The 26,588-nt window shown below is 41.3% G+C and overlaps 1 protein-coding gene across 3 annotated transcripts in view; it reads right to left on the reverse strand.

Moving 5' to 3' along the window:
* The window catches only part of GALNT10 (polypeptide N-acetylgalactosaminyltransferase 10), an 85,506-nt gene that overhangs the window by 26,632 nt on the left and 32,286 nt on the right, over window positions 1-26,588 (reverse strand). For 2 of the 3 annotated variants that reach the window (XM_074915787.1, XM_074915786.1), the window contains exons 2-4: window positions 15,825-15,927; window positions 14,831-14,969; window positions 10,530-10,696 (exon numbers count right to left, since the gene is read on the reverse strand). In XM_074915787.1, coding sequence (XP_074771888.1) covers window positions 10,530-10,696; window positions 14,831-14,969; window positions 15,825-15,927 — 409 coding nt within the window. The remainder of the gene's footprint in view (window positions 1-10,529; window positions 10,697-14,830; window positions 14,970-15,824; window positions 15,928-26,588) is intronic. The other variant, XM_074915788.1, reaches the window with a different exon arrangement.

Genomic DNA, 26,588 nt, shown 5'->3' on the forward strand with positions numbered 1-26,588 from the left:
TGAAGCCTAAAATCAATAGCACAGACCTACAAAATTTTTGCTTTGGGGTTGCACTCAGATGGAATATTGGAAAGATGATAATCCTTCATTCCTACAATAATGCTCATACATTAATAACCACGAATAATAAAGCAAAAACATGTTTGCCTTGTGGTCTGTATGTTAGGGAACAGAAAACAAAGAATCTGGCAAATGAAAAAACTGCTAATACAGCTGCAGGAAAAATATAGACACATTTGACTTGTAGTAACAAACTTCACGTGTCAGAAGTGTATTTTGCAAACCCACACTTTAATGTTCTAGACCTCTTCGTCATCATTTCCCAATGCTCTCGTTTACTTTATCGGCAAGAAATGCAACTATCACAGTAAGTCAGTGACATCTGCCAGAAAGGTCAATAACTCTATTAAATCCTGAAGCACAAATCCAGGACTGTTCACAGCTGTACCGATACCAAAACTAAACCATCTCATTGGCAATAGTCTTCTCAACTGGCACACTCATTTTAGCTGGATGACAAAGGGGAGAGGGCAGTACAGATAGCTGAAGGTACTCTGCTTTTAAATCTTGAGCCTTGGCTTCCACCGATCGGCATGGTAAACTACTGTGTTCCACTGGAGACATGAGTGCAAGCTCAGCTCGTGGGTAACAGGCAGCAGTGGTCCTCATGACATTTATGCATAGATGCTATAGTGAGAGAACGTGTGGCATTTCTCCACTGCAATTAAAGCTATCTAGAAAAGGAATGTAGTTTAGATTATCCACTTTTATGTTTAAATTGCAGCAGCATTACCTTCCAATTTTCTCAAAGTGAAGAAGTTTCTACCTTTATCAAAGTCCGTATGCAGGGACAGCTGCTTTGTCAATACCACCCAAAATGCATGCTTAAATAGCAGAACTATGATTACCAATCATAGACATCATATATGAGTACTGGCAGAGGGTGTTTGAATCACATTTCTAATTAACTTCTATAGAGAAGCAGCTGTAAAGCATTAAAATGCTGATTTGCACTGCAGCTGGCAGGTATCTAGATTTTTGACTCCTAGCAGATGAGGATATGTACTTCAAGGTGAGGAGAATAAAATTAAAGCCGTTTTCCTTCAAAATTCCACTAATAGAAGCTACAATGCATGGGTTTTTTTAGTAGCAAGCAATGCAGTTAGATTTATTTAATGAGCTGTAATGGAAACTCTGCTCCTCAATTATTTATTTATTTTAAACTTTAGTTTGCCAGACATCCTTCACAACACAATAATTAGCTGAGAAAGAGGTCATACTAAACTGGACCTTTTAAAGCCATCTCATCTGCTTTCTAGAAGAATCCTTCAGCCATAGCAACTGATCTTAAAGTAATAAATACAAGATGATGAAAAGTAAACTGGGTTAGTTAATTTAGGCTGACACAAAAAAAGCTGAAGTAAACAACTACAATGGGCCCTCAGGTCACTTAAAACGCTAGAGAATATATTTTTAATACTCTCCAGGCATTGCCTAATGAACAATGCAGGTTTTAGATATTCCTTTATGAAGGGTATACACAAGTACAGAAATGGTGTTTAAAGACACATTAAAAATGAATACTCAAAAAAGGAAAACAAAATCAAATCCCACCCATGGTTCACTATGGATCCAAAGCAAGCTCTGTCACTAACAGTTGTCTAAAGTATCCCACACCTACAAGACACTGGCAGAAACTGAGAATAACAAATTTTTCTCTTTTCATCAACCAAAATCGGACATCTGCATCAGGTTTCATTGCTCCGTGCCATTTGGTGCTCACCACTGACCACAGTGTTGGTGACTTCACAAATTCACTCCTACACCAGTGTAAACGTTCTGCTGGGCTACCTGTAAGGCACACCAGAGTTTGGGTAACAAACATCACATCTAGACCATGGGTCACAACCATTTAAATAATTTTAAAGCCCGTTTCACTTTGTAATATCTGTACCACCACCAGAATCAGTGATATTCACCAAAGCCAAATCACTTTCTACATGGAAAAATTATATCAGGATTGGCTTCCATAAGAAGAATTTTAATAGTGAAATTCATAGAATTTGTCTGAGCTGTGACTCTATGCACCTGGTAGCGTTAAACCACCAAACAAATGACCAGGCCCACAAACTGAGCATCATCAAGAGTCTGAGATTTAATACAATTCAGAGATCAAAATGAGTATGTTTCATGACAGAGAATTTAATTCTAATGGAAGAGTACATTTGTCTTCTCAGACTGCCAAGTCTCTCTACCTAAAAGAATCAGCCTTCTCCCACTTACCCAATGGGAGATCTCACTGACAGTTACTTCAAAACTGTTATTTATGAGTCTAAACAGACCTGAGATGGTCTGCAAAAAAACTCTTAACAGCAAGGAAAAACACTCTTTATTCTGTGACTTAATTTACAAAAATAATCTTTTTATCACTTGAGACAGTTAACACAACGTCTATGAGAGACCTTGAAAGCAACATTTAAGAAAAGGGTGTGGAAAAGCATAGTTGCCTAAAAAAGTTTGGCTTTTTCTTTTTTAAAATATGTTAAAGTAAAAACCTTTAAAAGAATTATATTCAAAATTCAGTAAGGAAGACTGTCAAGCACTTTGTCCTAAGCACAGTCACTCCATATTCAGAGATGTACTAACCAGACGCACTTTAGTGCATTTAAGAGGAAAAAAATGACTTTTACAATGCATGTGCCTGAAGATGAAAAGATAATCTCTTTAGCTGCATAAATCCTTTACTGTTCCATTTAAAGACCACAAAGAATTCAAGTATTAAACCCTTCTCTATTTCACAGATACTAAGAACATGATTTCTTTCAATTAAGGCCTGGCAGATGTGGTTAATGGAACAGAGTTGTATTTGCTACATACCTGCTGCTGCACCAAATGACACATTAATCACCCCTTGCCTTCCCCCCTCAGTACACTACTTAGTGACTTCTGCCCTTCAGACCAAATTATGCTGCATGTGGTTCAGCCAAGTAGCCTTACCCACATTTGTTTTTCCATTCAGATTATCCCATATGGCTACGTCCAGAATTACTTGTACTGCAATAAAGAGAGAGATTTAGAAAGTCACGGGGATTTACCTTTGAAGGGGAAAAGGGGGATTTGGCTGTGGCTCCCTCTGACACTCGGTGATCGGATGGGCTCCGAGACTCTGCTGCCAGTGAACGTTCAAGTAAGCCACAGGATGGTGTGGAGACAGCACAACGGTGCAAAGCAAAGGAAGCTGACCAGCCCTACATGAGGGGACAGGGCAAACGAAGGGGAAAATGTTGGTCAAAACCAAGGGCTCAGATGACACTACTTGGGGAAAACACTCCTTGCACTCCCTTTATTGAAAGGCCTAGAAGCTTCTTGCTGCCTTTCAAAGATGAGCAGTGGCCACATGCCAGAGTCTGGGTTCATAATGCTTCACTGTCTCCCAAACACTAAAGAGCAGCTCTGATTCTTATTGCACTGAGCTGAAAACACACAACTAAGGCAAAAAGTGAGTAAAAGTGGGGAAAGAATAAGAAAAAATTCAAAATGGCTGAACAAATAAATATTTTTCAGGACTCCTAAATAGATGTAATATTCACAAATTAAAATACAAAAAAGAAACAGGATAGTCTTGGAACAAAGACAAAGCTGAAAGCCAGAACCTCCCTAACAACCCCACCAAGGAAAAATGAGATCCCATACACCTTGCTTATAACAAAGTTTTCTCCTCAAAAATCAACTACAGCCAAGTACACATGGCTTTTGGATAACCTCATCTTAAAATAGACCATGTCTAATCTAAAAACCAGAAGGCTGACTTTGCAAATGTCATTGTCATATTGGGTTAAATACATTCAAGAACTTCAGCTGAAACTGTTACTGCCTCCCAGTCACAGATGCAGATTTTGACTGGTTACTGCAAGAAGGATGTTAAGTCTTCATGTATTGCCACGGCACAGGCACACAGTGCTGTAAGGCAGACAGCCCAGCTGGGCTCACACTTCCAGAACAATCCTGATGTTTGTAGACTGCAGTATCCACATTCAGCTTTATTACTGTATCACAGTGCTCTGCGTATAACGCATGCTATAGAGATGACTGATGCTGTGGTTCTCATTCCTCAACAAGGGACAACACTTGTTCTAAAACACTGTCATTTATACAAAAGTAGCCTTAAAATGAGCTGTCAGTCAATATGCAGATAACAGAATGCTGAGACATGACTTTTAGGTGAAATTTAAGCACTTAGCCACAATCACTGATTTCTTACAAGCTAAGCCATAAAATAAGATACACCCAAAGTTCTTCTGAATCACCTGTGTGGCGTGTAGATTTTCCTCTCTGCACACTGTTAGCCCCAACTATGAGGCAAGATGTTTCTTTTAAATACCCTTCAGCAGTTAAGTCACAGCCTTCTAGTGCACATGGTATGTTTACAATGTCTTGAATACTTTAAAATTTTTGATTGCTGCAGAGAGTGAGAAGGTAAAAACCCTACCATGTTATACATTAAAAGAAGGGCTGAAAAACACATGATGCCAGCTTGTTTCAAATAGGCACACAAATGCAAAAAATTAGTTTCAGTTTTAGAGGTGTTAGTGTTCCCTAGATATACCTTTTGGTGACTGGACAAGGGAACTAGGGTGTTGGGGCATACAGGATGCCTGTGCAGCCCATTTTATTAGGTCTACTCTTCTGACACATTTGGATTCCCTCATTCTCAAGTTTTTCTTACCTATAAAAGGCATCTTGATTTTCAACACTGCGTCCCCATAAAACATCCTCAGGGACAAACTGATGAAATGACGGCTAGATAAGCAGACAGTGAGGTAGACAGAAAACTAGCTGAACATTAAGGACTGTAATCAGCAGCACAAAGCCGAGCTGGGGCCTGGACCATCTCTAGCTGTGCACACCTGGGGCCAATATCAGGACTAATACAATCGCACATCTTCATTCAAGGCCTGGATGACGGGACAGAGTGCACCCTCAGAAGGTCTGCAGATGACACAAACCCAGGATGCACAGCTGACGTGCCACTCAGAGGGGCTTGGACAGGCCAAAAAAATGGGCCAAGAGGAACCTTGTGAAGTTCAACAAAGGGAAATGTAAATTCCTGCACCTGGGGAGGAGTAACCCCATGCACCAGTACTGTCTGGGAACCCAGCAGCTGGAAAGGAGCTTTGCAGAAAAAAACCTGGGAGTCCTTGGGCACAAATTACTGCTTAAACGTAAGATCTATTTATTTATTTATTGAACTGGGTCACTCTAAGAGTGACTGAACAGCAGAACGGGTTCCCCAAAGACATCGTGGAATCTCCATCCTTAAGAGATTTTTCAAAACCTAAGTAAGATCTTGAGAAACCTGCTGTAGCTGAGCACAAGGGTTGGGTTAGATGATCTCCAGACATCTTTTCCAACCTCAACTATTTGTTATTCTGTACATGTTCCAGTCCAGCCTCCACCTGAAAAAGATCTCTCTCTTCTAAACAGACAGAAGAGAAGAGAGTTTGACTTCTGCCTTTCACCCAGTAGCAGTATATACTTGATGTTCCACTGCTGTACAGAGCTACCAAATGTGTGTCAGGTGAAAAGCAAAGAACATTTAGACAAGTATCCTGCAAAGAGAAAATGTGCCATCCTCTGCCCTCTGTTCCTTCAGCTTAAGGCTGTTCATTTATCTAGCCAGAGACAGAGGACAGCTTTACATTTGTTCATGCAAACTTAGTGATAGCTTATATAGAAGAGGTGTCCACAAGCTCCAAGAATTAGATGGAGACCAATCCCTTTTGTACACAGCAGACGCTAGAAAAGAATGGCTCTATTTCTCACTACTACAGCCAGATTCAGACTGTAGGTCTAGGGACTGAAGCAGTCCCTGAAGAATTATGAACTGCCTGTCTATTATTCGTTGCCTGCTATCAATAAAAAAATGCCATCTGAACTGATACACAAACCTGCAGTGTTACAAACTGACCTGCATTTCAACTTCTCTTCCCCTCCTCCCACTTCTATGATATAATGGAACCCACTTATCACTCAGCAGCATTGTAATTAAATAATCAAAAAGCAAACAAATTTCACATCTGACAGTCCCCAGGAGAAAACTGATATACATGAAAAAAGCGTTTTAGTTTACTTAGGGCCATTCTGGTAACAACAAGCTCAGAGGGATATAATTAGTACCCTGCAAGCCAGCATATGAAAAGGCTTAATTTAGCTGAGATCAGAACTAAAGAACAGCTATAGAAATTAAAAGTGAAGCCACAAATCCACACAGGACTGCCACAGCTAAGCGTTTTTATGATCAGGAATTCTAAAGTCGTAATTCACGTGTATTGCATTCTGATTTCTGCTTATCCAGAAGAGTAGGGCGTTATTCTGGACCACCCTGAAATAGCTGAGGCTAAGCTGAGGAGGTCAGCCTGTGCGTCTGCAGTTCTCAGTAGCATGCAGGAAGAGGCACACAACAGCCGGCAGGTTAATTCTCATTCTCCAAGTCTGCTGAACGGGTGCCTCCCTCTTTAATATAGCCTATATTCTGCACATTAAATCCTTATGCTTATGGTCAGAAGAAAGTCCTTATATGACAGACATCCTAGCTAAGTTCGTGGGGAAAAAAGCATAAGCTATCATACTGAGAATGCTGCGTTGATACTAGAGACTACTATTGGAGAAAGCAGAAAATAGCCCCACAATATTTACTCTGTTGTGACCAACGGCATGTGATGGAAAGCAGCTTCTTTTAAGCTAACTCAACTAACAAAGGAAACCCCACCAATAAAGATTCAAGTGTCAGCAAAGACAGCTGCAGGAGGTGACAACATAGACCCAAGCTCAAGGTAAACTGTCTGCATTAGACTGATCCCACCAACACGTAGCCTTTCCTAGAGCACCGTGGCTGATGGGAATCCAGCACTAAATTTATCTGAAGTAAGGCTAGATTTTGATCATTTGCATTATACTACAGACATGCAAAAAATTTCTAGACAGCAAGTTGTTCCAGCACATTTTGATTTTTCAAATACAAAGCAAAGGAAACATTTCAAAAGCACCACTCGTAAAGCTTTTGCTGCTCGCTGTTAAGATTTGCTGTCAGCCTTTTTTGGTTGAAAAATGTTTATTGCTAAAGGTCACAGAATTGTCTCTTTCAAACAAATTAAGAAATAAATGGCTGTTGACACTTCCAGATGATGATTCATCTGTGCAAGAGCTCCAATAATGCAAAGCAACCCAGCTGCCTCTCAGGTATGCTGCAGACCACAGCTGCCACCAACTAACCCAGAAATCTGTCTTCACTCTCCTATCACTTTGTCAGCCAACTTCTCAACCCTTTTCCTAGTCACACAAAAATTCCTTACTCTCGAGCTTAAAAATAGAGGAAAAACATATGAAAGTAACATCTGTCAGAAAAAACACCGATGCGTGCAGTAGCCAGGATTCCATACTTATGGTTTCTATTATTAGCAAAGCCCTCTACTTCACGTAAAGCAAAGATTCTCCATGAACGAGATACACGGTGAAAGAGGCTGATGGATTGGCACTAACATCACCACCTACAGAAACCAGTGCAGTAGCAGAAAGAGAGGAATACTAACAGAACCTCAGGGGCAGCTTGGCAAAGCCCAGTATGTTTAACCCCAACACAGGTCAGTACACAAGAAATGCTAGCAAGAGGGATATCGCCTTCTTGCCAGGGAAAGACAAGTTCTTGAAAGTTAGTCTTTTTAAAGAGTTTTTAAAGAGCTAGAGGTCTGTTTAGACAACCCTTAAGTAAAAGGCCATGATAAGGTACAGCAGAATATATCTGATATTTTATCTTGTAAGGCTAACCTCTCGATAAAAAAAAATTAATAATAGATTTTTATTGAGCAATTATCCTTTTCATCTTCTGCTTTCACTGGAGTTTATGACTGTTTACTGATCTCTTTGCTGACATTTACTGTTCATACTATGCCTCTCTGATCTCAAATGTGGTCTCTCCTATCACTAAGTCCAACAGTGATTCTATAATTTCAGAAGAAAGATGCTGCTACAAATTTGTGGGACCAGCATTTGTAACAGAAGCACAGCATTCCACCTTGTAGACAATGCAGAGGACTAATCATTTATGATTTTCAAAGAAAATCAAGAAATGTCTCCTCATTCTTTTTACTGCTCACTGGTTCTGTGACACAGTGATGTTGATCATCAGCTTGGACCCAGGGTTTGCATCACCTGCTCAATTTAATCATAAGAAACAGACAACCAGAGCAGTGGCCTAACAGTAAAAATCCAAGAATGTGCCTTTTTCAAATGTACAACATGTAAAGTAACAGTTTTGCTGGAGCCTCCATTCCTTCATGAAGTTCAGTTTGATACATTAAATTATCAGTTCTCAAGTAGTGGGTTGAAGTGTTTGTTGCTTGTTTGGTTTGTTTTTTTAAAAAAAATACATACAATGGATAAAGCCAGAAATGTGTAACTAGCAGCCTTTCAAGTCAAGATCACATGTTTAGGACTTAACAGCCTCCTGAAGACTAAGGATCTTTTTAAACCCGGGAGGGATGTGGAAACCAACCCCAGTGTGGTTAAGGAAGAACACTGACTGCTGGAAAACTGAGCAGCAGCCAGCAGGAAATGCTACAGTGCAGATACAGAACTGACAGCAGTGAAGGAAAAGTGTTTCATCCTAACCAGTAATTGTCCCAACATGCATAGATCAACTGAGCTAGCGGGAAAACACTGGTTATAAGAAAAAAAGAGGATAAAAAAAAAAAAGAGAAGGGTTTTATTAGCACTCTCTTTGCCTGCATGTCATTCTCCTCCCTTGACAATTTATCTCACTGTCCAACACCAGTAGTCTTTTATATCCATCTATAAATAGATGCTGCACACAAATTAATCTCAGCTACTTCTTGCAACCTTTGTATGAAAGATGGATGACTGACGGAGAAGAGCTTGCATCTTATCAGAGGCAGGTGGAACAGAGCAAGAGTGAGCTGGATGAACAGCACGTGTACAGACTGACGAGGAGCAGGGGTGAGAGAGCCAGGAGCGCTCTTTCGCCTGGTCAGAAGGGCACATCTAGAGAACAAGGAAAATAGATCCACAGGAAACCAGATTTCATTACTTCCACTTCTCTCAAAAGAAACTTGTTTGTACAATTCAGCTGTGGTTACAGCATGAGCTTGTCTAATTTGCTTCTAGACTGAGTAGCAATAAAGAGACATTGTTAGAAGGGTGTGTTGTTTTTTTTTCTCCCAAGCTTAGTCTGAAAATCCTCTAAAGAAATACTTATTTCATATAACATTGACTTGTTCAAACCAGCATGCCTTGCTTGGCAACTAATTAGAGACGTGCTTTAGAACAAATACTATAGCTGTTGGGTAGTGCTTATTTGAAAGTCAGTATAGGTCATAACGCTAAATACGCACAAGCTTGTTTCCAAGCCCATTTTAGGAGCTTGCTACATGTCAGATTTTTGGAGGTGTATCCTTCAGTATCTCTTTTCCCTCAGTTGAGTAATTTCAGTGGCAGGACTCTTGAACTCTGCAGGTCATAAAGCTAAATAGTCTTAGTAATTTTAAAGGAGAAGATAGAGTTGCTAGATCTGATCATAACCGTTTAATATCACTGTTCAACACAGGAGAACACCAGCTACTTCAGAGGACTTTCCATGTGATCCTTCTAGGTATGCAATGTCTACATGATAGAAGCATTCCTCCTTCCCTTGATTGCCTCTTCCACTGTGGCAAGGGTGCAAACTACAAGATGAAGTCTAGCTTATTGTATATCACATAGCATTTAAATGGTTCAGAAAAAAAGATCCCTTGCCTTTCTGCTGCAGAACAAGTAAATTCAGCAATTTCATCTACTCATTGCTGCTGCAATTACAAGTGGCTGTTCCATTTGTGGTGATGCATTATGCCAGCAACTACACGTTTTTGTGTGTGACACTTAAACCCATTCCAAAATGGCTACTCCCAGCAATGCAGTGCAAAATAAGGAATGCACTCGCAAGCGACTCAGCAATCAAGAGCAGTCAAAGTTTTGGATGCGGCAAATTTACTTTTCAGGAGCACAAAATTCAGGAGAAAAGCAAGCCAAATCATAGGCAGTCTGAGGTAGAAACCTTTTATCAAGGCTTCTTTTACCATTTTCTGTGTCTAGAATGAAAAAGCAGAATATAAGGAGTGAGCTATTACCCTGTCTTTTTTTTTTTTTTTTGTATTCCAAGCATCAAACATTTAACCTTGGGGTCAAATGTTAAGGGCTACACAGGCCCTTAGGAGAAAATTAAAAACAGCTTCCCTGTTTATTCACATTGTCCAAAATGCAGGACAGCCATGCCATCAGCAGCTAAACCAGCACAAACTGAATACAGAACATGAGTTTTTTGCTAGACTTTCGACCTTTCAAATGTACTGAAGCAAGGTTCACTAGAGCTCTGCTGCGGGCAAGCAAAAAACCTCAAGTCATTATACACCTATTTGCAAGCTAACCGATCCCTTAGGCAGGTAAACACCGGTGGAGTTGTTCCATACAAATTATCATACCTCTGTCACTGAAGTCATCGACCAGCACGATCTCTGCTATCAGCTCAGGAGGGGAGCGGTTTAGGACACTGTGCACTGTCCGGAGGAGAGAGGACCATCCTTCGTTGTGGAACGGTATTATCACACTAGTGTTTGGAAGCTTCTCCAGGTACAGCTTATTCTTGCAGCTGGACATAGACAGAGTAAGGTTAAAAGATGGTGCCAAAAACCACCAGCACTTCCATATTAATTACCATTAAGTAACTTAGTTCATAGTTTACTCCTCAAATTGATGCAAAATGCCTGAAAAAAACCCCAACCACTTATCAAGCCAGTGTTGACCTGATCTAGACTACCAGGCCAAAACAGCACCATTCTGTATGAAGTGGGGACTGTTAATGGCCAGTAAGTGACACTTAATGGACACAAAGTCAGTGAGATCTATTAGGTGCTGAAATGGCTTTTAAAGAAAACTGCAAGTATAACTTAGGATACAGAATTCTCAAAAAAAAATATTGTTTTCCCTGTCCTTACACCTCAAAGATCATGATGAAGAGGGATTTCTACAAAGTTGTTTCAGAAGTTGAATGTGTCTGTTCTAGGCACTATGAATACATTGGCTTAAGCTAGTTTGTTCCCATTTTCAGAGAAGAAAATCACTCTAGTCACGTATATAACTGTCATCCAAAATTTTTAAATGAAGTGTGCAGGAAATAAGGATTTTGTATGATAACACTTTCCCTAAACAGTCCCAGAAGTTCAAGCTTTTCTGAACGATAGATAGAAGAGACAGGATAATTGCATGACAAGAGCTGCTCCATAAACAAACCCACCTTCCTAATTAATAGATCAACCTTTACCAAAGGCTTCCTTTGCCATGCTGGACAAATTACTCAAATCATACTTTTCCTAACCAATCAATCTTGTCTTCCCTATTTTTCAGCAGGTCTAGTCTGACACCTGGGATCAGTTCTGCAGACAGAAGTGAAGAAAGCTGGGCTTTGAACACAAAGCACTGCAGAACCTGGATAAGGCTGGAGAGTCAGCTCTGCAGAGTCCCCATATGGACCCCTTGAATCTGGGGGTGCATCCCCACAGCATTAATCTTCATTCTGAAACAGGGGTAACATTACCTCGCCTTGTGTTAGTGTTTTCAAGGCAATTTCACAAAGAAAATTCGAACTGCAGCAGTAAGTGCAGTGCTTATTTTCCTGCAGGTGTGACTATCAGTGGAGTTTGAACGTTGTTAAAGAGGTAAGATCTAAAGCCATACAATGAACAATTGTAGTTAAAAAATACCCAGCAGCTATTCACTAGGGGACAAAAATCTATTTCATTCTCAGTACCTCACGTGTCCAGTGCAAAACAGGCAGAGGTGGCTACATGAATAGAGATTTTTAGAATATATTGCTGACACCGCCAGCAGGGCAGGCTGCCCTCTTTCCTCTAGCAGAGGAGGGAGGCTGTACCCCGCTCCCTGCCCTGCCTCACTGGATCTTGCAGAGCCTGCACCAGAGCTGATTACAGACACCCTCCTCCCAGACACCTGGCCAGGCTTCTACCTGCACCACACAGTGCAAACACGCAGGTAATTCCCTCCCTTCTCCCTGGAAGGGCAGATGGAAACAAAAGTGTCTCTGGCAGGAGCAGCTTTTTCCTGGTACCTTTCCCAGGGAATGGAGAAGGATGCACCTATGTTACACAAGCTCAATAAATCTGTGATTACAGGAAGTGACTGTGGTGCCTGCGTGAAAGGACAGTAGCTTATTCTGGGTCTAATGAATTGTCTTGGGGTGCTGCCAAGAGCTTGCAGGCTATAGCTGCAATGCACAGATGCAAGATGCAGAATAAAGCTGCATGGACTGCTTTCATCCAGCCCTTGGCATTGCAATCTTAACCTTCTTCTGAGATAGCCACTAGCTATAATTCTCTTCTAATCTGAAGCAAGAGCCACCAAATCTCTTCTAACTCTTCTTAAACTGGAATTCTCATTTTCTGACTAACTTTAACAAATGGGAAACTTTAGCTGTTAAGTTTAACCATTAAGGACAGAGAAAAATTATTTCCCTTCAGCTACCACATCTACAGTTGCTTTATAAGACCTACAAAATTAGCATTTAATATTAAAAAACCCAGAAGCACTTAAAGGAAATGTTAGCAGGGAAAGATATGACTGTTGAAACAAACAACTGTACGTGTACACCAGGCAGATCCAGTACATGCCTTTCCCCAGCCCCTCGATTCCCACGATTAACAGAAAGCAGAGGTGACACACTGTTTGGTGTATCAAGGTCCACACACAACATCTCAGAAGTGAGCAAACACATTGGCTGCTGCTTTGTCCTTCCCCACCTAGGCCAGCTGTTGGGGAGAAACACAGCTGTGGCCCCAACGCTCAGGACAGGACAGGTGCTGCATTTTTCCTCAGTTCTCCTTATACTCCTGCTGCCTGTGGGCACATCTCCAAAGGACAAAGTCTATTATTGTATGTAAAAGGCTAGGTAAAGTAAGTGCTCTAAAACACAGCTCCCTTCTTTCTAGAATGCTCTTTACGGACTTTGTCTCAGCCTAACTTCATTATAAATTGCCCTCATCAACCTCCTAACTAACCCAAACCACACCATTTCAAATATATCTTTTTTAATGGGCACAGGGAATGCACAACAGGCCTTTTCAGTTCAGAATTCCTTTACTGCAAATCTCCATTATATGTAACCCCACTCCCCACCCAGATAAACCTAGCATCCATTATACACCTGCTGTTTATCCTCTCCTTGAGACCTCCACAATTATAACTCGCTACACTGGGGGAAAGGGTGTGCAGGCAAATCAGCTGCAGAGACATCATTAATCACAGTTTAAGTTGCTGGTGACCCAGACACTTCACTTACTAATTTTAACTGGGGACTGGAGTTAGAAGTTTCACGTTTTAAAGAAGTTTAAATAGCAGAATTAGTAACAAGGGGTCAGCAGCTCTGGGAAACAATGGGGAATGTGAGGTAACATTAAATCCTCAGATGAGGAAATACTGGCATTGTTTGATGATTAAATTCTCAGAGCCCATGGCAGCCCCTGTAAATGGAAGCCAGGTATAATTTAGGGTAGCAAACTCAAACTGTATTTCCTAGAGCTTGAGTATGGGCTGATCAACGAGCATCTTCAGTTACCTGATTTATCTCTACATTTAAACATTTGAGCTGCATGCCTAAAATATTTATGGAGCTAGACTCACTACTGCAGTTTATGAGTATATATTGAAAGAGGATGTCAAGCCAGTGTATTTGATTCGTTTGCCGTGACAGTTGAAGAGGTAATCTTTCAAATGTGCAGCTAACAAATTATAAAGCCTGACTTTTGAAAATTATATCTCATGAATAAAGTAGACGTTGAATTCAGATTCACTAAATTGTGATAAAAACAATTTTACACAAAACAAGTTTCCATTCAAATGTCTAACAATGCCTTCAGATTGAGAACCACACAAACAGCATTTAAAAACCTCTCAGCTTCAGACTTAACCCTTGTTTATACAAACTGAAGCACTTTCGCAAACAAAAAACTCCTCCTGGCTTGCACAAAATCCAGTTTGACACCATCCTAAGGAATAATGTCCAAAAACAGATTAAGTCAAAAACCAGCATTCAGTTTGAACTAGCTTCTACTTGTAAACCCTGATGAGGTTTTTATGAGGAAGATGTCTAAAAAAACCTAATCAATAAATCAGAAGGATTTCTGATAAAACTCTTCACACATAGTTGAGTGGAGCTACTCAAATCTTGTTCTGCTTCTGAGTATTTCATGGTCATTTCCAGCTAGTGGCCAACATAAAAACTGGACAGAGTGTTTAGTGACAAAGTCATCACCTGATTACACTTAGGGCACTTGTCAACCAAGATGGACATTTACATCAGCTTCCACTACAGAAAGAAATAGCTCCACCTTAGTAGTTGCTAAAAGCTGCTGGCTACGTCAGTGGGCTCAGGGACTGAACTGTCGTGTTGTGAGAGGTGAAGGAAGCAGCCACCTCTGGGTTAAGTTCAAGATCTCTTCTGCACAGAGCTGCAAGTTTTTGGTAATTTTAAGTCTTCTGGAATCAAAAGGGGACTTTTTCGCCCCCCACACCCCAGATTTGGTCTCCTCTATTTCCTGCTGCAATTACTATACACTGTTCTTTATTAAGCAGACAGCAGGATCCAGCTGTGAAAGGATTGTATTTGATGAACAAAAGTATGAGAATCCATAACAAAAACACACACTCCTGCTGATGTGGTAATTTAGGGCTTGCAAACTTTCACTCATAGAAATGCAAACTATATACTCACTTTGGATGTCTGATGTCTGGAAGGGAACGATTCAGAGAAATTTTATCACTCACAAAGATATTAAAGCCGTTTTCCCTGTATGCCTGGTCCACTCGCTCTGCATCAGTCATTGGGTAAGGTTTTCCCTGTTCTCCATTTCCTATAGATACACAGAAAGTAAATATGAGTCACTACTACTAATTGGTGCTTAACTGGCCAGAAACTAATCCATATATCAAAAGAATAGTCATCTTATAGCCCTTTGAAAATTCCTTCATTAGTTTTGTGCTCTATGTCATATTTAGCACTGGGTCAACCATGTCAGCCTAACAATTTTATTTGATAAGTAGTTTTGCTACAAACCACTCAGCTGTGCAAACTGTAGAAGTTAAAAGTCTTCCTTCTAACATCAGAAACAGATGAAGGGGCTATGGCAACGCTGTGGAGGATCTACAGAATTTTTGTTTCACTGCAGGAAGATTACATATGGTTTGAATACCTCATCACTGTTGCTTTTTTCAGCACAGATGGATATGTATATTTAACAACCTGAGCTCTTGCACGGAGGAGGTAGACCCCTTGCAGACACGCTAGTATAAAGCTGTGATGTTCAAAATGGGCCCTTTTATGCAATGCAAGACAAAACCCAGAACTATGGTCTAAAACTTGCATGAACGCTGTAATCTAGAACACTTTTTTTATCCCTCTTCCTTTCTGGATCTCCCATTTTTGGGAGAGGTACAGGCATGCATTTTTTGGTAAGTTTTTTAAAAATGAATACTGCACCTATCCTAAAAATACCGAGATGTTACCAATATATTTTCATCTCAAAATGGCTATTGTAGAGTTGGGGAAAAAGGATTTCACTGGAATTAACACACAAGAACTCTTGCATCATATCAAGGACATCATCTTGACCCTGAAGTTGAGCATGCTGTTCTGCACTCAGCCTAGCAAATAAAATCAAACTAAATTACAATCTGAATTAAAACATTTTTATAGTAATCTTACATACCTACACGCTCAGAGTCCCTCCTTATAGCTTCTTTGTTATGCCAATCCTTCTTCCTTTGTCCATCACCGAAGTAAGGGTCTTTCTTTTGTCTCAGGTATGATGCCTTTTAAACAAAAGAATGGATATATTAAATACACAACATGTGAAACCTTTCCTTAACAGCCGCCTCTTCCTGTAAGAGGAAATTAAACACCTTTCTTAAGGTAAAGCCATCACAAGCAAGTAGTTTTTAGCCTGAAAGGGGCGACGGAGGAAGCAAGTTTTGCTTGCCTAAGAAGAGTACTTTATCTGTAGCTGTTAAGTGATATTTTTTTCAGGGCACCATCATGCATGCAAGACCAGTATTGTTAATCAGGGAATCTATTAAAAACTCCCACTTTCATTTTGAAAACATCCAATACATCTTACGTCCCATTTAATTAACAAAAAAGCTGTAATGGGGGACCTATTGCAGGATCATTATTAATGAGCACACTACTACACCTGAATAAAATCAAAATAAGATTTAAAAGGTCATTTATTAAGACTCTTGCTGCTCAACTTAGCAAATCTTACACAAGGCGTGAGCCTGCACTGAACACAATTAGAGCTCCCCTTTTCACAGTGTTGTTCCTGAAATTCAAATGCAACAGGTGCTTTGGAAACAAGTTAGAAAATGAATGATGGGGCAAATTCAGGATCAAAGAGACTATGGTGTGTGGAAAGAAAACCATGATACACCTCAAGCACTTGACATCCTCAAAATCCAAGGGAGAGATATATATATAAAATATTGAAGTAGGTTTTATGGTCAAGTGTGAGAGACGAGAAACTAGGCCTGTCAGAAACTAAGACAAACAACCTGGGAAAGCAAAAGCTGAGGCTGATTGAAGAAATGCCTCAAACACTTGCAAGACAAAACTCTGAGTCCCAGGGTGCATTCTGTGGAGGCCAAAGCTGATAACGCTGCCTGATGTAGCTGGGGAAGAGAGCCCTGTGGAGACAGGACGGCTCTCCTCTGGGGCACCTGGGCAAACTTCAAGGGCCATGTGTCCAGTGAATGAACTTTGCTTCATTATCCATGAAATGCATATTAAAGTTGACACCCCTCAATATGCTAACGAGGGCTGTCATGATCATGCTAATTACGTCATCCCATGAAACACCTTACTGCTCCCCGTACATGGGATACGTAGCTATGTGGGTCGACCTAGGGGATGGACCCAAGGAAAGTGGGTATAAATCAAAGGGGGGAAAAAAGGTCTCTCTCTCTCTCTCTAGCCCTCTCCCTGCCCCACCTCTGCCCCCCCCCCCCCCCCCCCCCCCCCCCCCAAGCTGTCTGGAGAGAGCAGTGAAGGGAAGAAGACAGATGCCAGCGAAAAAGACAGCCATCTCCTGGAACCCTCGCCTGTGGGATCAGCACAGGAACCCAGACCGGTGATCTGTATTCCCCCATTCCCTCTATCTCCCTTTTCCTTTTTCCATTAAGAAATGCAAGGCATATTATGTTGCTCGCCACAACTTTCTATGTACTTAGCCAATTATCGTGTGTTCAATTAGTACATTGTAGGTAGTTAATAAATGCTTGAACTTGGAGACTTGTTGTCTGCTCCAATTGGGGATTTGTGAATCTGAGTCACTTGTCCCCCTCATCTGAGCAAGATGTGACATCAAGAAGGGAACATCTTCTCTGAGAACGAATTTTCAGTTATGTTGTAATATGCTGGTATAAACGCAAGTAGCATCATTACTGCAGAAGTAGTTACACAAAGTACTTAAAGGTTTTTCTCTTTTAATTCCTCATGACCTACAGAGAGAACTCCACAGGCTAGACTTCCTAGATAGAAAAAAAGCTTCCCTCCTTGGAGGCTAAGAGGTTTAAAGTCTCACTAATGGGTCAATCAAACCAAACAACCACCAAAAAAGCAATGGTTGGCATAGTAACATTGCAGGTTATCAGGCATCTTTGGCATGTGGGACACAGTTAAATTACAAACTCCTAATTTTCATGCCTAGATTTGTCTTGGGAAAATAGGACATTTGGGCATTTTACTTGTTATTCCGAGGCATAGACTTCAGCCTGTTGCAGTTCACCTCACTGCAGTCTGACAGATGAGCTCTGGTGAACCTTGCTGTGAGGTTCTGCAGATTATCCCCATTGTATCATCCCTCCTTCTACGAGTCAGCAGGAAGGGTGCCCCGTGTATTAGCTTACAAAACCATCAGTGAAGGCAGGTTTCAGCTGAGATGTCAGAGCGAACTGGAGTGGCTGAAGGCAGGTACATGCTGTGCTCTGCCTGCTCTGTTATGGGTGGTAACCCTTAGCAAAGGAACTGCATGAAAACCTTTGAGTTGTGCTGGTTGTAATACCATGCCAAAGGGTAATAAACCAGTGGTCTAAAAATAATAGAGCTCAATCTGATTAAAAGCTGGCCTGTGAACTATTAGGACATTTTTTTTTTCCACATAAGAGATTTTAAATCAATCTAGATCCTCTGAATCACAGATCATAAAATGATTTACACTCAGCCTCTTGACATTTTGCAGATGGTAACATACCTGGCAGAAGTCAAGTTTCATCCATGAAACCAGACACTCAGTTACACATTTCAATTAACTAACATCAATACTCAGAGCATTCCTGTTCCTGCTCCCTGCCATTTAATTTTATTTTTGCTGAAGGAGAGCTGATGGGCACTCGGGATGGACAAGCAGTCAGTCACACAGTTAGTTCATGGTGTGAACAAGTATTAAGGAACTTCCACTTGTGCCACCTGGAACTAACAAGGCCATTCCTTGAAAAATACTTATGATGCGGGAAGATGGAGGGAAAGGAACTCAGAGCAGCACAGGAAGAGCAGGACCACACTATGGGATGCGATTAACAGTGCTGAAAACCAGACAACTACCAGAAAAGGTTGGTTAGCAGGAAAGGGCTGTTATAGCCATAAGAAAAGCAATCACTTTAAAAAAAAAAATCTTATTGGAGCTATATTTAGATGGCATATTTGATTTCTTACATTTAAGCCATGATTCCTTAATTTTCTTCATCTTCATCATCTGTTCTTTCATTTTCCACTCTGATTAAGTTATATGAATCAAAAGCAATAGCTCATTTTTATGTTATTAATTACCGTCCCTGTAGCACATGAAGTCTAGTTTTCTAAATCCTTACTTCTGCTCAAATACAGAAACTGGTAGTGTACCTTCCTGAATTCTACTCTGCACCTATCAGGACATAAAATGAAGATCACTACCAGCAATCCAATGTCTTCACCTCTGACTGCACATGGTAAAGACTTGCATTTGCTGAGGGAAAGAGGTTTGTTTTATGAGAAGCACTGCAAAAGCCTCGCTGATTCCCATCACGCAGAAGGTAAGTGCAGCTCCAGAGCAGCAGAGCTGTGGTGAAAACCCATGCTCTCCCTTTCTGGAAGGGTTCCCCTGAACTCACCAGAATCAGATATCAAACTAAATTGCTTAACTTGCCTTGTGGTTTCCTAGCCATCCCATTAAACACCACTGTTCCTATGTGAATTTCTACCTGCTGATATTGAAAAAGTACTTTTAAGTGACAAGAAGAACGAGCAAGAAAGCACTTGGGAGGGCTAACGAACACAGAGGATAGTCCTTGGGTCAATCTGAGGCTGGTGTCAGCAATGCAATCAGAGCACCCTGAAAAACACGCAGGGTATAATGCCAACACCAGCCAGAAACCTCTTGTTTTCTCCACCACAGGGGCTTGCTGCTGCTTGTGCTTTGTGGGTGTAGCAGAGGTGGTCTGAGATGCTCACCTGGGGTGTGGTGAGCCAGGGCACAGCACGGGCGAGGGGCAGGCAAACCCAACTCCAGCATCTACCCATGGCTCTGTCTGGCCTAATGTTCACACAATTTATGCAAACTTTACCTGAGTATTGCTACCTCATGCTAACTTTTGTGAGAGGGTTTGGATGACAGCTGTGTGACAGACAGTCAGGAGAAGTCGCAGCTTGGTTATTTTTGGTGTAAACCAGATCAAATTTTCAGCACCATGAAGCAGCCACCCTGCGCTACTGCAACAGTCCAGCACATCTACTGGTCTGACCACCACAGTGATTTCTAATTTTTCAGACAACATGCCACCCTCCCGATCATCCCCACTAAATAACCCACAGAGCACACTACCATTCTGTGACATTTCTGCCTCTGTTTTGCAAGATCCCTGCTTTGCCAGGCCTGTTTACCAGCCAGTTTCCTCTCCAGGATACTCCCCTGCCAGAAAAAGTCCTGGAAATCTCTCACAGACCAGAGCACCTCCTCGCCAGGAGAGTTTTGCCAACTTTCTGAGAACTAGACTTGTGCACAAGTGTCATACTGGGCACAGGAACAACTGGCAAGTCTGAAACCTCGATATTTTAAGTCTCTTTTGTCTCTTGTTTGTAGCACTCCAGACTGAACGAGCACACCAGAATTGTTTACAACGCCACTATCCCTTTTGCCATTTGTGGCAATTCAACACGTGTAAACCCCTTGCCAGCAGTTACTCTAGAAATCCCACCCATCACCAAAGAGGAGAGCATTGTAAGAGGTGTCTAGGGACAACATCTAAAAGGAGCCACACAGGGAGACTCGGAGAGAGACTCTGAGCCTCATGATACCCACTCTGCACGTGGTGACCCAGCACCCTATGCCAAGTCCCTGTGAAGTGACCAGGGGAAGTCACGCACACCGAAGCAAGAGAGGAAAGAGAGAGACCCACCAGCAAAGAGACATCCCAGCTGCCTAACAGGACACTGGTAAGAGTGTTCTAAATCCCCGGACTCTTTGGGACTCAGGCAACTTAAACTAGGATTGCAGAGGCACCCCCATTCCCTCTGAACTCTAGCCTGAAAACATCTCTTAGAAGACACCTGTCCACTGTTGAGGGTACCTGTGTGGATTGCTCTCCTTTCAAAATACACTAACAGGATGGATCTTGAGCTGCCCTCCACAGGAGGCTCTCAGGAGATGGGAGACAAGTTTGAAGGACACCTCAAACGATTCACACCAACATCTCCAGCATCCTCCAGAGGGAAGCCACATCACTGGGCTACCAGCTGTTTCAGGAGGGGTATCTCACACCATTACACAGCTGTACCACCCAAGCAGCCAGCGCTCATCAGGCCAAGCAGCAACCTAAAGCCATTAAAAAGCAGTTCCAGCTATCCCTGCTCAGGGTGAGCACCCCCAGGCTCTGGGCTGGAGTCCCTCTTGTGTTTGTGTGTTCAACACAGGATACTGTGAACAGGGAAGTGAATTTTCTGCACAGCTTCAAGACATTCTTCAGAAAGGTCAGCAATGCGCATTTAAATACCCTCAGAGCAAGCAAGAGCCCGACACAGTGATTTAAACACTGCAATACCAAGTGAAAGCAGGCAGTAGCCCGCCCTCCTCCAGTGCTGTTAAAAAAAGGGAAAAAGAAGAAATCAGAGACTGCTGCTGTATTATGTACAGAGCCCAAATCAGGCAGGTGGACAGCGGAAAGTCTAGTAGATAAATATGTTACTTCTCTCAGACCCAAGATAATTTACACATGAAAATATCTTTGAGTTGGGCTAGGCTAAACCCCATCAAAGCCACACATGTCATGTGAAAAGCTTCAGTAATTTGTAAACTTTAAATTAGGCAAGAGGGGAAACCATGGAGTACACGCATCAATTATCCAGACCTTTCCAAACTGCAGTGTTGGACTTTGGAGGCACACGGAATAAGTTACTGATCCTTAAGTCCTGAGGAACAGGCTCTGTACAGCTCTCAGTTGTGGAGACTTAAAAGGCCCAACTTTTTTTATGTTGGCACCAGCAAAGTAAAATGAAGACTCTGCAGGGTAACTCATCCGTTCCTCCGCATGCAGTGCTCATTGAACAACTACAGCCAAATGTGATTCACACAAGATAAACACAACGTTAATCTCTGTTGGATCGACATGCCTCTCAAGTGGCTTTTAAAACCTTGAAGGGTAGACATAGCTGCAGATGATCAGGACAGACATGCTGCATTCTGGAGCTTTTTTGGTCTTGGGCAGAAGAGTTTCATTAGTCAAATTAATTCAGAAATGCTCCATTAAATTTAATTCAACTTGGGTAAATGTTAAGAGGTTAGAATATTTCTAACTGCATCCCTTACAAGCAAACATATAATGCTTACATTGGTTTTGCACGTTGCTATTGAAACACCGTATCTGAAAAGTCTGCTGTGAGTCACTGACAAGTTCTGTCAACAATGTCTGAACATTAATTTTGAAGTGACTTTCAGTGCTAGAAAGTGAATATCAGTGTCTTTGCTTCAGTGACCTTGCCAACACCCATGATCCACAGAGCCCTGAAGGGAAGGTGTAGTTCCAGCAGGATGATTAGCATCCTATTTCTTGTTAAGAATCACACTTTCAAGACCAGCAATTTCAGCAGACTACCAAAACCAGCGTGAACAATAAAACACTGCCTTCCCCCCCCTCAGCTACAATTTTTATGCTCATGTCATCACTATTAGCTGAGCAGCATGTAAAGTTGTGGGCAGCGTGCCATCATGGGCAGAGGGAAGATACACATACATGTGTTCAGAGTCTCTCACTGAAAATGGGCAGGTTGCTGACATTGATGTTATTTTGGAAGACACCCCCCCCCCCCCTTTTTTTTTTTCTCCTCTTTCTAAAAGATGTCTGAGCTCTTGAAATCCAGACACAGCATACAGGGACCAGAATGTTGCTATTTTTAGTGGTTTCCTTCAGGGATGCTGCATGGGATTTGACTCAATTATGCAAATTACATAACTTGATGATACCCCTTCAACAGACGCTCTAGACTGCGATATCTAAGCAATCTGCAAAACACAGCAAGTTTCCTAGGACTGACTTTTGCTTTAACTGTTAAACAAGCATCTCATTTGTGGGGCGCTATGTCTTATCTGTAATGCTCTATTTCATGTCAATTTTCACTTTTATGCTAATTTCTCAATAATTCTAATTGCCTAGCAGGAGATAAAACATTTTTGTCCAAACCTCACCAGCACATCCCCCCCTTATCTGTATTTTAACTGTGGAACACAGGAATCCTTGTTTGAACACTGCAGTTATCGATGCTACCTGGCTAGGGTAAATTTGCATTACAGATCTGGATTTCTGTCCCTATAAAACAGGTCAGCAAGGCTACAGCCTTTTCAATTTTCTGTTTTGTTCTACCTTAGCTTCTCATTTTGCAAAAATCTCTTATGTTTTTAAATGATCAGTTGTAAACAGCAATGCAAAAACAAGATTTCAAAACATGAAGAGTTCATTATGATTATCTAGTCAAGCTATGTGCACAAGCCATTGAGTTTTATCTATTAACTCCTACAGAAAGCCCGTAAGTTCTATTTCAGCTCAAGCACACTTTCTTTTCTTTTAGAATTGGAAGTTGTTTACCACTAAGGAGTGATTACTTCTCCAGCAATATCTTAAACTAATCTCTTGCATGTTTACATACTTCATTTTTAAAAAACTGAAAATGAATTAAAGTGGAAAGGCATATTAAGCAATACATTGAAAATGGATTTAGACAGATTGCTGTAAATAAGCCCCTTCTGTTGTCTACCATGCTGTTACTTAACATGCCACCAAAGCAATTGATCAGTGTTCAAATGCCAAATGCACAAAAATGGAATTTTATTTTTTTTGTTTAATCACTATTTAGTGTGCCTGGCTCCAGCCAGAATAAAAGGGTGGATGGAGATGTAAGCCAAGAGTTTTCTACACGAGGGAAAAAAAAAAAAATTGCTGAAGTGCCTATGCTAATCATAACGCTATACAGATCTCAAACCCTGTTCAAACATTTGTTTTGCTGATTTATTATTTTCTTTTAAATCAAGGAGCTATGATCAGACCCAAGAAGTTACGATCTTCGGAGATAGTGTTGAAAGGGGCATCTGTTCCATCTCAGGTCTCTTCATTTATCCTAGCACCTCAGCAAATGTATCTTGAATTTACTTACTACAACTAGATGTCAAAGATGACAAAACAATCCAGGAAAAAAACAAACCCAAACAAAAAACCCACAAAACAAACAGGGAAAGGGAGACCAAATAGAAACCATTCCTGTATTTATTAAAGGAAGTTGCAACATGAGGTAGACTCAGTGGAACACACGCACACTTCATGTACAACCCAGTTGTCACGATCTGTGCAACAGCAAAAGCAGAAATAAGAAATGTTTATAGGCAGCTTCTCTCCAGTATTCCAAAACCTAGAGGACCCAAGGAGGTAGGAAGGCAGGAGATATGAGAGAAGCCAGGTCTGGCAGAAACCAGGAAGAATCCTCCCTCTCACTGCAGAGAAGCCTAGGTTTTAATGACTGTGGGACCATCCACACTAAATGCAGGTAACCTTTTCATAAACAAACAGTTAACAAGTCTTACTGCACCATGAAGAATTTTTTTTTTTTTTTTTTTTGGTTTGTCAGAGATCTATTAGCATATGTTGAACAACAAATTGGTATAACACCCGTGCAGCACAAACAGCCTCCATCCTTCGTACTGGCGTGAAAACAGCTGAGCATTTCAGATGATCTAATGAAAAATAAAAATATCTCCAACATCAGCTGGAGGCATTTGTTCTAGTTCAGGAAGCTGAACGTAACCTTGATCAGTCAAAGCTCTTCATTTACTGGAACAGGAGATAGCATACTACTAGAAAAAGAAAGCTGCTAAAAGCCTGTCTACCCAAGTGTTTTCAAAAGGTTAATTTTTGAAGCTATTTCAGTCCATCAAAAATTTAAAAGCTACATTAACATAATCCATACCTTCAACATTTCAGGAACTATTAAAAGGTAACAGGACTAAATGGCAGCACATCATGTGGAGTGATTAAATGCTTTCAAAGACAAAAAAGCCAAGTACATCTTCACAGCTGTGTTGTGACTCAAGATCCAAGTGACAGGTTCAAACCAGACCTAACAGTTTCCTGCACAACGCTACCACTTGGCCATCGTGTTGTTCCTTCCCACCTGAAGGAGCAGTAATATTGAAACCCACACGTTCAGATTTGTGCTTTTCTTCGAGAAAGCCACACTTCAGGGTACGAAAACTACCTGCTTCCTTCAGAAAGAAGAGCCACAAATACTGCTGGCACTCCTGGGTCAGTCCTTACACCATTTCAGATAACTAAACCACAGCTAGACCAGAACCAGCTGAACAGATCAGCACACACAGACACAAAGCAGAGCCTTTTCTGCACAACACCCAGGGACACTTGGTAACTGCTTGCAGAGCTATTAAGGATACACACTCCTTGCAGAAAGCCAGGCATGCAGCTCCTTGGTGGACAGGACAGCCTACTGCTTAAGCATTACCCAATTTTAGATGACTCTGTACTTTTTATTGAAGAGAGCTTTTTGTATCAGGTGTTAGAACAGTACTTGAACTAAATTTTTTTCCCCCACTTTAAATTCCTTCAGCTAGTAAGTTTTATTCAGCCTCAACTACTGAAAATCCCTTAGCCCAAACAAAATTTTATCTAGCAAAAAGTTCTGGTTCATCAGCCGATTAAAGTCTAAAGACATCAGCTGAGGACAGCGATGCGACATGCAGCTTGGTCATCTATTTCTACCAAACACACTTTGTTCTTCACTTACCTTTAGAAATAATATTAGTCTTACAGCGCTTGCTGTTCCAAGCTTACTGTTTGACTAATTCAATCCAGTCCTCCAAAGGCACAGTGCCTTTCCAAAGTCAGCACAGAGCACCAAGCAGCAAGTTCTTCCCCAGGATTTAGCACACCTTGTGACAGCACAGCAGTTTCAGTCTCAGACTTCCTTCAGCTGTTAAAAACCCAGCTGGCCTAGTTTTAGACTTCAGAACAGGGCTCGCTGCTTTCATTTGCCCACAACAGCTTTCTCATGTTTTCTGTTCACTAAAACGTTTACAACCCTTCCCATCTACAGAAATGCTCCATTTCCCACATAGTAGCACGTCTCAGGGATCTGCTAAAAACCGCAGAATAAGCTCCTGCAGGCATTTTGTTGCATCAGAAACCTCCTCATTTCCTCCCTCCAGCAATAAGCACATTTCTTTGACCTTGCTTTAAGATCCAGCAACACATTTTAAAATTCCCAAACAAGGCGTCACTCCCTGGGCAACCCTCCGGCCGAGATGGGAGACAACCCGTTACTCACCCTGCCCGAGGTACAACAGCCAGGAGGGGCTTTGATAGCAAACACATGAAATATGAAGATGTAGACAAAAGTAATCTCTGAACTGCCATTGCAAATGAGATTAAAGACTTTCCACCCCTCCCACTTTCCCTTTCTGCTTTACATGCTTTCTGGAAACTTAAAACTAGGTGAGCTCTCCCAAGGAGCCAACATACGTGCAGTATTTTATCATGCGTTCAAGAGCTGGTTTTTGACTGCAACTCCTGGCAGAAGCTACCGAGGATGAAATCCATAGAGATGTACTTTGTTTTCCACAGCATTTAGTGCTACCTGAAGCTGTCTTAAATACAACAAGCCTTATAATCACAGAAAGACTGAGCAAGCTGGTTTCGAGATCAATTTGAGAAACGGACATTTGAAGCGGAACCCTCCAGATGTCTGCATATAACCACGCTCCATTTAACAGGAGCAAACGGCACACAGGCTGTAGTGGTTTCTGTAAGGACACACTTTGGAGCAGCATTTCTGAAATCTGATTTGCGAGTTAGACTTACAGATTATGCTGCATATGCAGAAACATTTGAATAATCTGCATTAAGAATTAATAAAAATGCAGGATACAACACCTATTAATTCCATCATTTCC

Source organism: Athene noctua, chromosome 12, assembly GCF_965140245.1.
Source record: "Athene noctua chromosome 12, bAthNoc1.hap1.1, whole genome shotgun sequence".
NCBI classification, from domain to species: domain Eukaryota; kingdom Metazoa; phylum Chordata; class Aves; order Strigiformes; family Strigidae; genus Athene; species Athene noctua.